At 35.4% G+C, this 15,008-nt stretch overlaps 2 protein-coding genes across 2 annotated transcripts; both read right to left on the reverse strand.

Moving 5' to 3' along the window:
* Window positions 1-1,803: 1,803 nt before the first annotated feature.
* Window positions 1,804-6,230, reverse strand: LOC110777443 (transcription termination factor MTERF2, chloroplastic). Its single transcript, XM_021982046.2, has 6 exons — window positions 5,499-6,230; window positions 4,471-4,879; window positions 4,049-4,264; window positions 3,773-3,880; window positions 2,865-3,139; window positions 1,804-2,275 (listed from the first exon to the last, which is right to left on the reverse strand). The coding sequence occupies exons 1-6, from the start codon at window positions 6,212-6,214 to the stop codon at window positions 1,990-1,992; spliced, it is 2,010 nt and encodes a 669-aa protein (XP_021837738.1). The 5' UTR covers window positions 6,215-6,230; the 3' UTR covers window positions 1,804-1,989.
* A 1,432-nt stretch (window positions 6,231-7,662) lies between these two features.
* On the reverse strand, window positions 7,663-14,428 carry LOC110777446 (NADH dehydrogenase [ubiquinone] iron-sulfur protein 8, mitochondrial). Its single transcript, XM_021982050.2, has 8 exons — window positions 14,266-14,428; window positions 12,324-12,408; window positions 9,787-9,840; window positions 9,560-9,651; window positions 9,341-9,454; window positions 8,501-8,568; window positions 8,294-8,405; window positions 7,663-8,097 (listed from the first exon to the last, which is right to left on the reverse strand). Exons 1-8 carry the CDS (start codon window positions 14,317-14,319, stop codon window positions 8,002-8,004), a joined length of 675 nt encoding a protein of 224 aa, XP_021837742.1. The 5' UTR covers window positions 14,320-14,428; the 3' UTR covers window positions 7,663-8,001.
* Window positions 14,429-15,008: the final 580 nt, after the last annotated feature.

The raw sequence follows: 15,008 nt of genomic DNA on the forward strand, positions 1-15,008 counted from the left end.
TTGTAGCACAATTAAAAGAATGAGAAATTGTACCTGCATAGTTTGCATAAGAACAACTGGCTGCATTATTGTCACCATTTTGTGGTTGTTGTCCTTTCATCACCTTCATAACTTCCTGACAAATAGCATTGAGCATTGCATTATTCAACACTCCAGCATCTCCAGCAACATTACCAAGAGGATCATCACTGATATCATTTGCAGAATTGACATGAGCTTCAAATCTGGCACCATTGGAACTACTGGCTTTGGATGCCTTGATGGAGTTATACCAATCAGGATAACCAATTATCTTGAAACACTGATCTACAGTGTGTCCTTTTCCTTTACAATGAGTACAAGTCATGTTCAGTTTTTCTTTCTTTAAATCTTTCCAGTCTTTCTTCCCATGATCCCCAGTGTATTGCTGAACCTGATTAGTCTTGTAAGATTGTGCAGCCATAGCACTACTACCTACAGCACTGTATTCAGCAGCAGTATTACTCACTTCTTTCTGTTTCTCAATTTGTTGTGTAATAGAAAATACTCTATTCAAGTTGGGCATAGGATCCATAGCCAACACATTAGTGATGGTACTGTCAAAACCTCCATTCAAACCAAGCAAGAACTTCATCATCTTGTCTTCTTCTTCGAATTCAGCCACTTTCTTCAAAAACTGACAACTACAGGTCAGCATTACACCACAAGTACAAGTAGGAAAAGCTCTTAAAGTCTGCATTTCATCCCACAGCTTCTTCAGCTTACTGTAATATGACACTATAGTCATATTTTCTTGAGTCAAATTCTCTATTTCCTTCTTTAACTGATAGATCAATGGACCATTGATTGTCCAAATCTTTCAGTCAATTCAAGCCACAAATCAGCAGCATTATCAATGTAGCCAAAATCATCAGCCAGGTCGTGGTTCATAGAACTCAGAATCCAGCTCACAACCATGAAATCAGCTCGTTTCCATTTCATGTAATCCTTATGATTAACAGCAGGTTTTGTCAATTCACCATTTATGAAACCTTCCTTATTCTTAGCTATCAAAGCTCTCTTCACAATTTCTACTCCAGCGAACAAAATTCACACCAGAAAATGGAATTGCAACTAAAGTAGAAGTAGGATTATCTGAACTAGCTATGAAGTAAGGATCAAAGTTATTGTTGTTACCTCCAGAATTTGATTGAGTGATATCATCATAATTACTTTCAATCGCCATTTTTCAGTAATCAAATCTTATAAGAATCAGTTTCAATCGATTTTGTGCAAGAAATTTCACAATCAGCAAGAAATTTCGCAACAAAAATTCAACAATCCTTCAATTTCAGATACTCTCAGCTCAGCAAATCACGATCAAAGAATGATTTCTCTAATCTGAGAAGACCTCAATCTCTTACTAGAGATTTTGCTCTGATACCATGAAGGAACTAAAATGATTTTGGGAGAAATATGCAGAAAACAGTAGAGAGAAACTTGATTAAGAAACAATCGAAATGAATTGCTTAAGTTGTAAGCAAGACATGAGGGTATAAATACAAGTCAGCATATTGTTTCTAACTAACTGATAACAGAATTCAGTTAGGAGATATATTAAAATAATAATAAAAAATAAATATTTCCTATACTATCTAAATTTTATTAATTAATTTTGAATTTGTATTTTCGACTTGCCTCAACAAAGAGTTTATTATGAAAAGCTACATTGACATGACAGATGTAAATTTTGAAAACCAAATAATTGTGGTCTTATATACGACTATTTAATACCAATAAGGACTTAGCCTAGTTGTTAATACTGAGGGTCTACGTACTATATAATTTAAACAATGAAATATAAGCATGAATTAAAATAGCTAACAGATGAAGTATCATCTTCCTGTAAGCTACATTCACCATCTAATAATAACTAATGAACTATCCATATGTACATCACAAAAGTACAATCGTTTCGAGTAGTATTGATGAGTTATATACAAAGGGATGGGACTTGGAAGGAAGGACTTTTCAACCTGTATTACACAACACTACATCAGAATCCTTACTCTGGAATGTGCTAGAGTCAGGTTCATTAACAGAAGAATAATCCATAGTTTCACAATCTGTAACATCTTCAATAAGTGCAGTAACGCCTGATTCAAATCTCTGTCGCCTTTCAACTGCATGCTTCACTCGCAGCTTAAACTCCTCGTCAGTGGTTGCTAACATATACCGGAGTTTGAAGTTCACCCGATTCTCTACCAAAACCTTATGCCTAGGTATGATTTTGTCTTCTAAGGAATAGCTGAAAAACCTGCATAAAGTTGAACCACAACCAGATTTAATCTATACAAATGTTTTTAATAGAGCTTTTCCCCGGTTCATAACGTTATACTTCCCCTGTCCCATATTACTTGCCCCAGTTTGAATGGACACGCTTGTCAATGCACAATTTTGACCAACAATATCTTTAACTACATATTAGAAAAACTTATAACATATTAATATTTTGAAAAATATATATTAAGACAAAACCAACAATATATTATATGCTAACATTTATTTTCATATACTAGAAATCAAATATTGTCAAAGTGAATTATGTGAATAGTGAAAAAAGTCAAACTGGTGCAAGTAATTGGGACGGAGGGAGTATGCTGAGATTTGCATTTGACGGGGTCTTCTGGGAACCAAGAGGAAATATAATGGAAGAATTTATTAGAATAATAAAACAATTTTTCTAAATAGCTTAAGCAAGAGGAGCTAATGTTTGTCCATCTGAATCATTTGAATTCGTGTACTTTCCTCTAACAGTAAAGATTTCACTTTTCTCATATTATTATCCTAATAAGTTCTATTATTGAGTTGAAGGATTTTTAAAGATGTTTAAAGTAAGATCTTACCTGGGAAACTCGATGAGATCCTGTAGAGGACGGACCATTGTTCTACGCAGGTAGCGATATTTGGGTCGGAGAAGTTCATCATTGTAACGCAATAACATAGGAAAATCAGCAATCATAGCACCTAATTGTCGAAGGCTAATTCCAAGGGATAAATAAAACTTTACATTGCCATCCAACTTATGCGCAATGCTGCACCCTAATAGCTCTGGTGCTGAAGCTACCACCTTTGCTATATTTTTCTGTGTGACTCCAGCTTTTGTTAATAGGAACACAACCTGGTAGCGAATCATACAATCAACATCCAGAGTCTAAATAAATCATGAGAAGCAGATACCAATATCCATATTCCCAAGTACTAAGAAATCAGAAGTTCAGAAAATTCCCCCATTTCAAAAGAATGACATGAGCAATTTTTAACATTCTTGAAAGCTCACTGTAAACAAGTTTGAATTTCAAGTGTAACAATTCGAGTTCATTATCATCTAGCCCCTGCTTAAAGGAGAGGACAATAGAGAGAAAGAAGATCGGAATTGGGAGTAAAAAATTCGGCACAGACAAGAAGTCTCCCCTTTATGGCACTATCAAGTATCAAGCAATGGGGTATAACAGGGGCCGGGTGTGTTCAAGCATAAGTTTATTTACTAGTTTGAGAGGCATAAAAGAAATACCCCAATCAGTAATCTATAACTAGAATTTAAGGATGTAACTCCCGTTACTGAGGTGTGTTTCAACATATGTTTATTTTCTAGTTTGAGTGGTCACAAAAGAAATACCCCAATCAGTATACTATCACTAGAATTTTAAGGATGTACTCGGTAAATCCTAAACAATCTAGGTTCAAGAACAATGTATTTTGTATACCCACACCACAAGTATAACATTAATAACAATTGTATGAGAAAACAAACCACTGGGCGAATCTTCTTGTAAAGGCTGTATGTTAGCAGCGGAGGAAACTTCACAAGCATGCGACCAATGGCATCTTCTTTGATACCTATTTCTTGCAGAAACAGTACCTAAAGAATGACATTAAAATACATTTGTCAAGGAAACTGGATGATAGCAGGTACATACAACTACAAGTATAGTTATATTTCAACTAGAGAATATAGTAAAACTAACACAACAAGATAGGTAGATGGCATTTCCGCTTATTATGGAAGGAGGAAAATAGAGTGCAATACCTTCGGCATAATAGTTTCTTCCAAGTCGACACAGAATACCATTGGTTTGATGACAAGCATTCTTCTCATACCATCACGATCGACTCCAAGATAGTAAAGAAGCTTGAGAAGAGGTTTCCATCTTTCATCGATGCCACATGCCATCAACTGAGGCTTAAATGCTAGCAGTCTCCCAACATCTTCATCGCCTAGTCCAAAGTCCTTCAGATAGTTCACCTGAAACCACAAGTCTAAATCACTTTTTTACATGATATTGTACTCCATTGAAGAAAGACACATGATGACATTATTAATTCTTGAGCCCTGATTTAACTGTAATTTGGTTATTAATAATTTACTCCTATTGTCAAATGAAACTAATATGGCTCTCATTATCAGTTTCATTAACAAAACAAACAGAGTGAAACACTTAATCAGCATACCTTTTGATTCATCTCTTCTAAAGTAAAAAAGCCAAGAACTTTGGGGAAATCATAAACCATCGTGCCAAAATCATGCTTATTCATGCCCATGTCTGTGTAAAAACTCACTCGAGTTTTCAATTCTTCCATACTAAAAGCCAATAATTCAGAACACCGGCTGATGACATAACCTATCCAATCCCTCCTCACACCTTTGGCCTCTAGATACACAACAATCTCATCCATTTCTTCTATGCTACGTCTCAAAATGGTCTCCCCAACCCTCGTGAATACAACTCCTATGTATCTTCCGTTGACATGAATTGACTTCAACCACTCTACATGATCCCTTATCAACTGGACATCCCCCTTTGCCATGCATATGATTCTACCAATCTGAGGGTGTGACAATGAATTGTGTTTAAGCCACCTACAATATGTTCAAACAAAACACGTGATAACTCTTATATCAAACTCCTCGAAACAATAGCTAAACATGATGCTTTCATCATCTGTGTGAAAATGTGATACTTTTTTATAAGGATTAGGGACCTTCGGCGTGAGAACTAACTTTTCATTACAAGTTCGAAAATCAAATCAATGTGGCTAGTGTAGTATACAAGTATTCCACTTCCAGAATGTACAAATGCAACATCCAAAGTATTGGTTAACAAAATGCCCCAACATTCATTCTAATCAAAGACCATCACAACTAGAAACAATTTCATGATTACTCCAGAATCACAACAAAGAACTTACTAAGTTATGAAGGGAACTAGAAGCAGAAAAATAAAAAATTACAACACAAAACCATCATATAGTCATATAGACTATCAAGACATACATAGGCATACAAAATTCGACAAAGAGATAGAAATTTTGTAAAGTTGGAATCGAATTTCGCTTACACCATTGCTCTCCGGGACTCTTTATTATGCACCAAACAAACACTTAAACCATACATACACAATGATAAACACACAATTAAGAAACTAACAAGCACAACATTACTAACCAAAACTCACAAAAGAGTAAGAAATTCAGCTCACCTAACTAGATGAACAACATTAGAATCCTCAATAAACTTTCGAGCACGAGCATTAAACGAAAGCCTTGAAAATTCAGGAAGATTCTTCAAAGAAGCAGCCTCAATCATCACAAGATCAATAAAACTACCCAAATTAGACCCCAAATTTTTAGAATAAGTAATACCAAATTTACCCTTTCTAACCATAACATCAATAAAAATCTCCAAACTGACTTCCCTTCTTATCCCAATAGCCCTAATTAACATATCACCTTCTTCACCTTCATCATCTCCTCTCAGAAGGGTGTGTAAGGGAGGGAGAGAAAGGTTATTTCCATGAGGTGGGCGGGTATAGATTGAGCCCGGAAATTGATGAGGGCGTTTTCTTACAAGGGTCATTTCGAGGATTCTTGCTTTCTCTTCGTCTGATAGAAAAACGTCGTCGTTTTCGTGTTTCGGCCGCCATTGTTGCTGCTGGGAGTTCAGGAGGAGGAAGGAGGTGGATTTGGAATTGTGGGTCCGGAGAATTTGTTGGGTGTTAGGGTTTAAGATTGGGGGTTTTGGGGTTTCGGGAGGTGGTGGATTTTGGGAGGAGGAGAGAGAAAAATTAGCGATGAAAGGGGTAGATGGGTGGTGGAAGTGGTGAGTTGAGAGGTGGAGGAAGGTGGTGGAAGTGGTGGTGTGGCAAAACATTTTCTGTTTGATGATTTTTTTTCTGTTTGGATAAAGTGGCGCCATGGGGTTAGTTGAAGTTAGTCGTATTTACCATTGTGTCCCTCTCCGTCCACGTTATTCCGGCCGATTTTACTCGAACTCGGGGACTAATGTGGGACACGAGTATGATTGGTATGAGTATGTGTTCAAGTGCTTCACTCGGCCTAATTATAAAAAAACTTTATGATAAATGAAATGTCAGAATGTTCATATTTGAATGTTGAGATTTTGACACGAGTATTTGAGATAAAATAAAAAGTTAGAGTATTATTGATTTCGAGTGTATTTTAAATTTATTATATATCCACGTGATTTCACTAATTTAAATATAAAGTCTTACACGTATGGAGTACTATATGTGTGGATCATAAATTTGTAATCCACCATGTTTGTTTTATTCATTTACTCATTCTGATGACTTGTTTGAACTTTGTAATAGGCACTCAAAAATAAGCTAAGCTACACTTTTTCACATTAGAAAATTAAAAATAAATCACATACTAATGCGTAGGGGTGGTGCACCTGAAATCCTGAATGCACTTATTGCTGTGCTCCAACTTTTTAATATCAGTACGAGTTTATTTATGAACATAGAAATGCTTTACACCTCTATAGTTTGATACTTTCATATTTCTCAAGAATAAATTTAGGGATGGATCATAAGATTCATAACTTCTCTTTAGTGTTGCACCATAAGAATCACACTAAGACATGGAGGTGTGTATGATTAGAGAATTGACTAAGGCGCGTATCATGTGGCATGTGTGAATTGTGATGCACGTAACCGGCTCATTAGGTGCAAGTGTGCAACATATAGAATAGCAAGGACCGGAGTTTGACTCGTGAATCGTAATAGTTAACTACTCATTTGCATCAAGTAAAATTAGGGTTTAAAATTAAAATTCAAAATAAAACTTCTTGTAAAAGAAGTTTAACATTCTAATTTAGAGCAACACAGTTTATAGGCACCTTTTTTTTATTCTTTTTTCCTATTTTTTTCTAGGGTTTACAAATATTTAATTTTTCTACGGCCAAAAAGCAAAAAAAATCGAAAATCTTTTGCTTAAATTTTTTTGTTACTTTTAATAAATCTACGCTTTAGCAGTACGATTTGCTTTGAGACATGATGATATCATTTCTGATGTTCTCATAAATTCATGATACTTGGATAAACTATGAAAACTACGCAATTAAATCAAATAATTTCTTTAAGAAATTAATCTGTACCTTCGGATTTCATCTTTATCAAACGCTATACTGCTTTAAATATACTCTTCAAAAATTTCCACAACTAAACAAGTGAAAATGACACATTTTAACAAGATTTCCACAATTCTACTTTTCATTACACGTTAAATTGGTTCCCAAACTCGGTATAAAGTCTGTTCACAAACTGAGATCACCAAACAGGACTACAGTTTGTACAAGCTGATATCATCCAAGTGACCTTAATGGAATTTGGTCATACATCAGGAGCCAAAATGAAATTTTCCTTATTAAATCCAATCTTGATTAAAAAAATATATAGACCCAATGTGTTATCCCAACAGGCGATGAAACATAGTCTGCCTAGTTTTGCACTGACATACAAGTTGAGGTAATTTAGCAGCCACAACAAATGGAGTAATGGCTAAGGCTAACGATACACCAAAATCTACAAGATTGCAAATTTGCAATTTAACAATGTTTACATGAGCAATTGGTAACAAAATCATCTCTGAATCCCCATAAACAGAGAAATTTATTGGTTTTGATTCAGAAGCCAGAAAACAAAAATGGAAAACATAATGTCCTCATCAAAGCAACTGAGATCAGCGATACAAACTTTCTGATCTCAGATTCTCTGAGATCTCAGTTTCCCAGCGATCACCATTCTCTAGCAGTTTCTCCTTGTCATATAGAAGCTCCTGCAACAATTTGATGCAAAAGTGGCTTCAGAATAACTTCTTTTTTAAAAAAGTTTCAACTTTATGTAAACGTGTGTACATATTATGAACCATACCATCACTTAATTTGTTGTGACTTGTGTGCGCTTTTTACCTTTTACATTTTACATTTTACCTTTAACCAATAACACTACGGGTTTAACAGGACTACACTAACCTCATGAGTTTCTGTTGCAAATTCGAAGTTGGGTCCCTCAACAATGGCATCAACAGGGCATGCCTCTTGGCAAAATCCACAGTAGATGCACTTCGTCATGTCAATATCATACCTTCGACGAAAAACATCATTTCAGTAAAAAGCGTCAATGGCTAAGGATTACGAAAGGTGAACATAAAGGTGTTCAAAGTAAGAAAATGTGTATACCTGGTTGTCCTACGGCTTCCATCTTCCCTTGCTTCTGCCTCAATAGTTATTGCTTGAGCAGGGCAAACCTAAACATTAGACAGGATTCAAGAATCAGAGTTTACCACCTTAACTATCAAATGAACCAACATGTCATGATTGGTGAAACCACAAAACAGACAATAGATCAATTAGACCATGATATTTAGCTATGTAGAAGCATACTGCATACATCAAGAATATGTTCTACTCAATACTGGATGGAGATGATTGAAACGACAAAGGGCAGAGCCAGGAACCAATAAAGAAAAGGCAGGATTACATGATTTTCTCACCTAATGCACAGACTTAAAATACTAACAGGAAAAAACACAAATAAGATGAATTTTCAAGCTAATTTAAGTACTGACCTAACACAGGGAAACAGAAAAGGACAGCTGAGAGCTTCTCATTAAACATATTCTCATATTCTACAGTCTTTGACCATCTTTCATGACTATCCTTGATCAAATTAACAACCAACAAGCATATATTAGAATAAAAGTCCACCAGTGTGTCTCGAACTTATTCTCCATCAATATTTATAGTTTTTTGAGTTCAGGTATATGATGGGCAGATGTCATAGCACTTAAACCTGAAACACATGCAACCCTTCTAGACAGTTGTATTTTTTAAATACGTGGTACATATGACCATCAAATGATAAATAATGCATTCCCTACTTCCCTAGGTTCCCCTTCAATGTAACAAGCTCAAGATTAAATTACACAGCAGGAAATCTGTACGAAATAACACCCCATGGAAGATAATTTATTATAAGAAGATAACAGATCATTAGAAGAAAGTATATAAAGATCTTACAGCTTCACAGAGTTTACAGGCAATGCAGCGTTCCTCTCCTGTTGGATAACGACGAAGAGCATGCTCTCCACGGAAACGGGGGCTCAAAGGGCCTTTTTCAAATGGATAATTGATCTGCAACACAGAAGTGTATCAGAAATGTTGCCATCTGAAACATGCTGTGACGAAATACTAAATGCCGAAAGAAAGCAGTGAAATAGATAGTAAGAAGAAACTCACTGTCACTTTTTCATCGAAGAAATACTTGAGAGTAAGAGATAATCCTCGAACCATCTCCGTGAGAAACAAAGTATTTATGCTTCTCTCAAAAACTGCAACCGGAAATATGTTGCCAAAACTTATCACATACATGATGTATACACTAAAAGAAAAACTTCTAACTATAGAAATTGATATGCTATAAACTAAATGACAAATTTGAAAAATTTAGAAGTCAAGTGTGTTACCAGAACTCCAATCCTTCGATATCTCTTTAACAAGCTGTTCTCTTTCCTCATCATCTATAAGACGCGGATGAGAAGAAGAGTCAGTAATAACTACCTAAAAGACTAAAACTCCAAAAAAAAAATACTTCGTATAATAATAGTGTCATGCTTCCTGTCCATCTAGAAGTACTACTCCTGTCCATGAAATTTTAGTCATTTTAGCAAGCCTACCAAAGGACAGATACATGATTATCTGAAAATCTGCTACAAATTATAATGTATATCATGTATGCCTGTGATTGAGCTTTTCAAACAGTTAGTATTCAAAATCCCGAATAAGCAAATAGTCCATTTTCCAGGTCAGTGAGATACTCAGTAATTCTTTACCCAAAGACATAATCACTTAGCTTCAGCAATTAGGTCAAGGACGACTCAAAGACAGTACACTGATCACTATAGTATGCAAGAGGATTGTAGTTACTAAAAAAAAAACAGTTTCACCTTCCTTTGCAACTTACAGCCACTTCATTCGACATTTCTAAAATAACCCCTAACCAAAGGGACAGCAGCATGATGAATCGATGACTGTCCAAAAGAAGTAAAATAACTTGGATTTTAAAATTGAAAATGGAAAACAAATTAAAACAGAAAACCGTAGATGACCCATTTTATAGCGATCCACTCAGTAGAGCAGCAGTTACCATTCTAAGACAAGCCCCAGCATTCCAAATACCAACTACTACGTACATATTTTCCACTAAGTTCCAATAAATACTCAGTATTCCATATGCACGTGATGGGGAAGTTGTGACACTAGAGTTTTTACATGTTACCATACTTACTGTACCTTATTTCCTAGGATGTAATAGGCTATTGGTCTTTATTCTTTATCATTTCTAAATCCATGAAATCCTTATTATTCCATCCAATAAAATAAGAAAAAAATACATCCCGACCTACTTTATATTTTATAAGTCCATCTAAACATTATTGCAATTCAAAATAAAGCTTAGTTCTAACGTCTCATTTATCTTAAAACTTAAAACGTAACTGACATATTCTTGGAGCCAAAGCTCATACCAGATTCACTTATCACTTCTTTTTAAACAAACCTTACAAAACTGCTGTCATATGAGAAAGAGCGAAGAGACAGAGGTCAGGATAGAGAAAACAGGAGCAATGAGTTCTAAATTTTAAATCAGGTTCATAAGGACCAACCATGCACCTATTATTCTATCAGCAAACTTATCAAGTCTTGCAAAGGGACCAAACCTATCAATTTCCAATAGGATTCTGATTCACCATTTACGGAGTACTGATCACATCCCCAGGCCCCAGGAAAACCCAATTATCGTCGACCAGCGGGTAAAAATGTGCAACCAGGTACGCAGCAACCTGGGGGTGAGCGAATTTGGTAGTCTGACATAGACTAAGGTTTGAGAGTTGAGGAGGAAACTTAAGAAAGATCAAAAACCCTGTTTTTATCCTGAATGTGTTATAAATTACTCCGTAATATAACTTTCTGCGTTCATGGAACTCGCATCGCATGTACAGCCTGTTGCGGCTCGGATTCTCGATAAAAGCTAAAGATAAAAAATCTACCCAAATAGAGTAATCAACTTCAGAGTAGTTCAAACTGGGAATAACGAATATTTCACTAAGAAAACAACTACTTCGACTGTCACTGCTCAGCAAGTCAGCAATGGCAGGCATAATGTCAGCAAAATGAACAATGCAAAGCATCAAGCTGTAACTAGTACCTTCAAAGTTCCGATTGATGATTCAATTCTTACCCTAATCAATCATAATTTCATAATCACAGTTCATTATAAAGCAGATCCAGGATACAAAACAAAAATGTACAGCTAATACATATCACATGCTGGAAAGTACAAACTCAGATGAATAATCTCAAAATAATTGTACCAATGTTTTACATAATTTTCTCTTTTCTAAAGATTAACTAGGAAAAGGTCTACTTACACCTTGACCCCCAACACTCGATGTTCCTACATCAAGGAAATTGGTAGGTGGTAATAGGGAGATTAAACATCTTAGATTATTTCAGTGGTTAAGGAATATCCTCTTTGCAATGAGTGTGATGTATTCTCTTCTACTACAAAAGCCCGTCGAAATTTTCAATTATACATAATTAGAGATATTAGATATATTTAGCCTCCCTTATAAAGATAATGAAATCCTAATAAGCAAAATAAATCCTCTATCTGAAACTTGTTGCATGGTTAAATGCCAAGTACAATTAGATCATCAACTGATCTTTACTTCTATCCTACAGTCACTTATACATGATTAGAGATATATTTAGCCTCCCTTATAAAGATAATGAAATCATAATAAGCAAAATAAATCCTCTATCTGAAATCTCTTGTTGCATGGTTAAATGCCAAGTACAATTAGATCATCAACAGATCTTTACTTCTATCCTACAGTTACTTTCCCTTGAAAATTCCAACATATAACTACCGTTAGTTTATTTCAGAATTACCATTCACCAAATGAATGAAAGGATAAGATTATAAAAATAATAAACAACACACCTTTGTCAGTGGAAAATGAATGCTTGGTGGCAAATGATCTTATTTCCTGGTGGCTAAACCCTTGGAATGCTTGTCCTGTCAAAGCCTACATAAGCAAAAGGGTAAAAGTACGGTTACATGCAGCACCAAAAAACACAAATCAAAAAACAAATAGGAAATTACCAATAGCAAGTACATCAACTACTTCCTCTATCCATTAATTATTGTCACATTATCCCAAGAATCTCCATCCATCTTAAATAAGGACAAGAAGCGATTTTACTAGACCCTTAAAAGTAGTTTGATCATTCTCATGCTCCTCCAATAACTCAATTTAGTAAGAGGATTATGGGAAAGCAAATCACAAACTATAAGTACTTAAAGATAAGTTTGACATCCTAAAATAATATAATGTGAATATGTGATTACTCCAAGGTGGAAGGAGCATGGTGTAAAAACTAGCCCGAGTTAACTCGTATCGCCCGAGTTAACAAGGTTTTGGAGGCTGGCGATACGAGATATCCCGAGTTGTAAAGGTGTTTTTAAAAACGGCGAGATCTCGGCCGGTTCAACCGATCCGAACGAATTTTGTCCGCATTAAACGTTATAAACCTCACATCTACTCGGTTTTCAGTCGAATTCCCATGTTTTCGACAAAAAAAAAGGGAAAAATAAAAGAAATGGAGAAACTCTATTGAAATAGAGTAGAGAACTCCATTTTCAAATCTAAAACAAGAGAGGAGAGAGAAGGTAGAGAAAGGAATTCATTTTAATTATGTCGCGTGTCCGGTTTAGGGGAGCGGGACTAGGGTAGGTAGTGAATGGGGCTGACATGGGGCTTCTTTTTAAATTTCAAATTCCTACGCGACAACAGCGACACGGTCCGCGACTAACGCATCAGTCGAGACTCCACGACCGATCCCGCGACCGTGACCGATACCGCATTTTTTATCTATGGGAAGGAGTACCTAAGAAAATCTATTAAGACGTGCTATAAAAGCCACAAGCAACAACTAGTTGTAATATTACATAATTTATACGGCTTTACAGAGTTGATATGGTTGATCGTCAGCTTTTGTTTCAAAGTAGTACGAACGAAAACAGATGTTAGGCAAAAATATTATTTGCTACTTATTCGAAATCAACCACAATCCTGCCATTCCTCAGATACGGTATCAGAAGGGTGATACGCCATGGTATGGCATAATTGATTATAAGTAGTTGTAAATCACAAAATAACCATATCATCCAAGAAATGAAGGCAATCATGAACATGTCCAATTCAACCTCAACTATCCAGTAGGAAATCCGTAAATAGCTATCAAATGCAAATGTTTGAAAAAACAGAACTCAAAATCACCAAATTAAAAAAGTGTGGCACTGGATGAACAGAGAAGTAAGAATAACACAGACATCACAGAGTTTACTGCAACTCAAGAAACAACCGATCATCGGCTATATTCGATCCTCAAGCCACGACCTGCAAACTAAATAATCGAAAACAAAGCTGCAAACACTCCTCCAATAAGACTATCCCTATCCTCTCTTAACAACATCCTATTAAGATTTTACTCTCCTATCTTCAAATTAATTGACAAATAATATCCTGTAAATTGCACCAAGCAATGCAACCCATATCAACTAAAAACACACAAGGTCATCAAAGGATATTTACAAATCATGTTCTGTATTTTTTTTCTTAATTCTTTCCGAACCTCAATGCCCTAAATTGATTGATTTAATCCAAAACAGATTCAAATCAAGACAAAACAACATAGATTATCAAAAAAATTAAGAGAGAAAATGATGAGCTGAATTACATGAAGAAATTTACGAAGATAGCAAAACATAAAACGAGACAATGCGTAAGATACTGAATCGCAAAGAAATTAAGCAGTTTCAGAGAGAAATGATTTATTCAGAATTGAAAATTTAGGGTTTAAAGAGCAAGGAGAAAACTTACGAGCTGACGAGGTCGAAGAGCGAGAAGAGACTTCCGAGCTAAGGTCGCCGCCATTGTAGGAAATTGGCGAAGAATTTTACGATCGATCGACGCTGATTCGGTGTTTCTCTCTCTAAAGGGGGATGTGGGGTGGTTTCGGAGGTGGTAAAGGGAGTGACGGGGAGAGGGGCAACAAGACAACAGACTATATCTAAATGATGCGTTTGGTGTCAAGAAAAAATAAAACGTTACGTTTCAGCTAAGGGTTCATTGGAACAATAGAAGATACTCGTTCGGTAATTCATAGTCTACTAGATTGCGATTAACTTGATTTTGAGCCGAATCAGAACAATTAGGAAGGACTCTCTCCAAATAAATGTTGCGTTTATTCAGAGCACTCAGTTAAAATGGAACAACTCTCTTACCGGCTAATTCAATCACTAATTGGTAATTCCAGATAAGGGATAAACAATTCATATGGCGTTCTATTAATTTAGATTGATTGATCTGTATAATAAATAAAAAAGATTTATATTGTTTGTTATTACAATCGAGTTCTTTATGAAAATTGACATTTTCATTATAAGTTCATATTGGTAATTCAAAATTATTTGCACGACATAATACTTTGTATTTTTACATAGTGCAGGGATATATACTTTGATATCACATGTGATCATGTGACATTCCAAACTAATGTGTGTATCTTCGTGTTAAAAAAAATAAACATAAATTAAATTAAAGTGTGAACCATGATGATTACT

Source organism: Spinacia oleracea, chromosome 4 (assembly GCF_020520425.1).
Source record: "Spinacia oleracea cultivar Varoflay chromosome 4, BTI_SOV_V1, whole genome shotgun sequence".
Lineage (NCBI taxonomy): Eukaryota > Viridiplantae > Streptophyta > Magnoliopsida > Caryophyllales > Amaranthaceae > Spinacia > Spinacia oleracea.

Coding starts and splice junctions, on each gene's coding strand:
- LOC110777443 (XM_021982046.2), bottom strand. CDS start 6,214: ATGGCGCCACTTTATCCAAACAGAAAAAAAATCATCAAACAGAAAATG. Junction 3,881..4,048: donor AAGAAACTATTATGCCGAAG/GTATTGCACTCT, acceptor GTCATTCTTTAG/GTACTGTTTCTGCAAGAAAT. Junction 3,140..3,772: donor ACAAGAAGATTCGCCCAGTG/GTTTGTTTTCTC, acceptor ATTCGCTACCAG/GTTGTGTTCCTATTAACAAA.
- LOC110777446 (XM_021982050.2), bottom strand. CDS start 14,319: ATGGCGGCGACCTTAGCTCGGAAGTCTCTTCTCGCTCTTCGACCTCGT. Junction 9,841..12,323: donor TTCATTTTCCACTGACAAAG/GTGTGTTGTTTA, acceptor CGCGTCTTATAG/ATGATGAGGAAAGAGAACAG. Junction 8,406..8,500: donor GGAAGCCGTAGGACAACCAG/GTATACACATTT, acceptor TTTTCGTCGAAG/GTATGATATTGACATGACGA.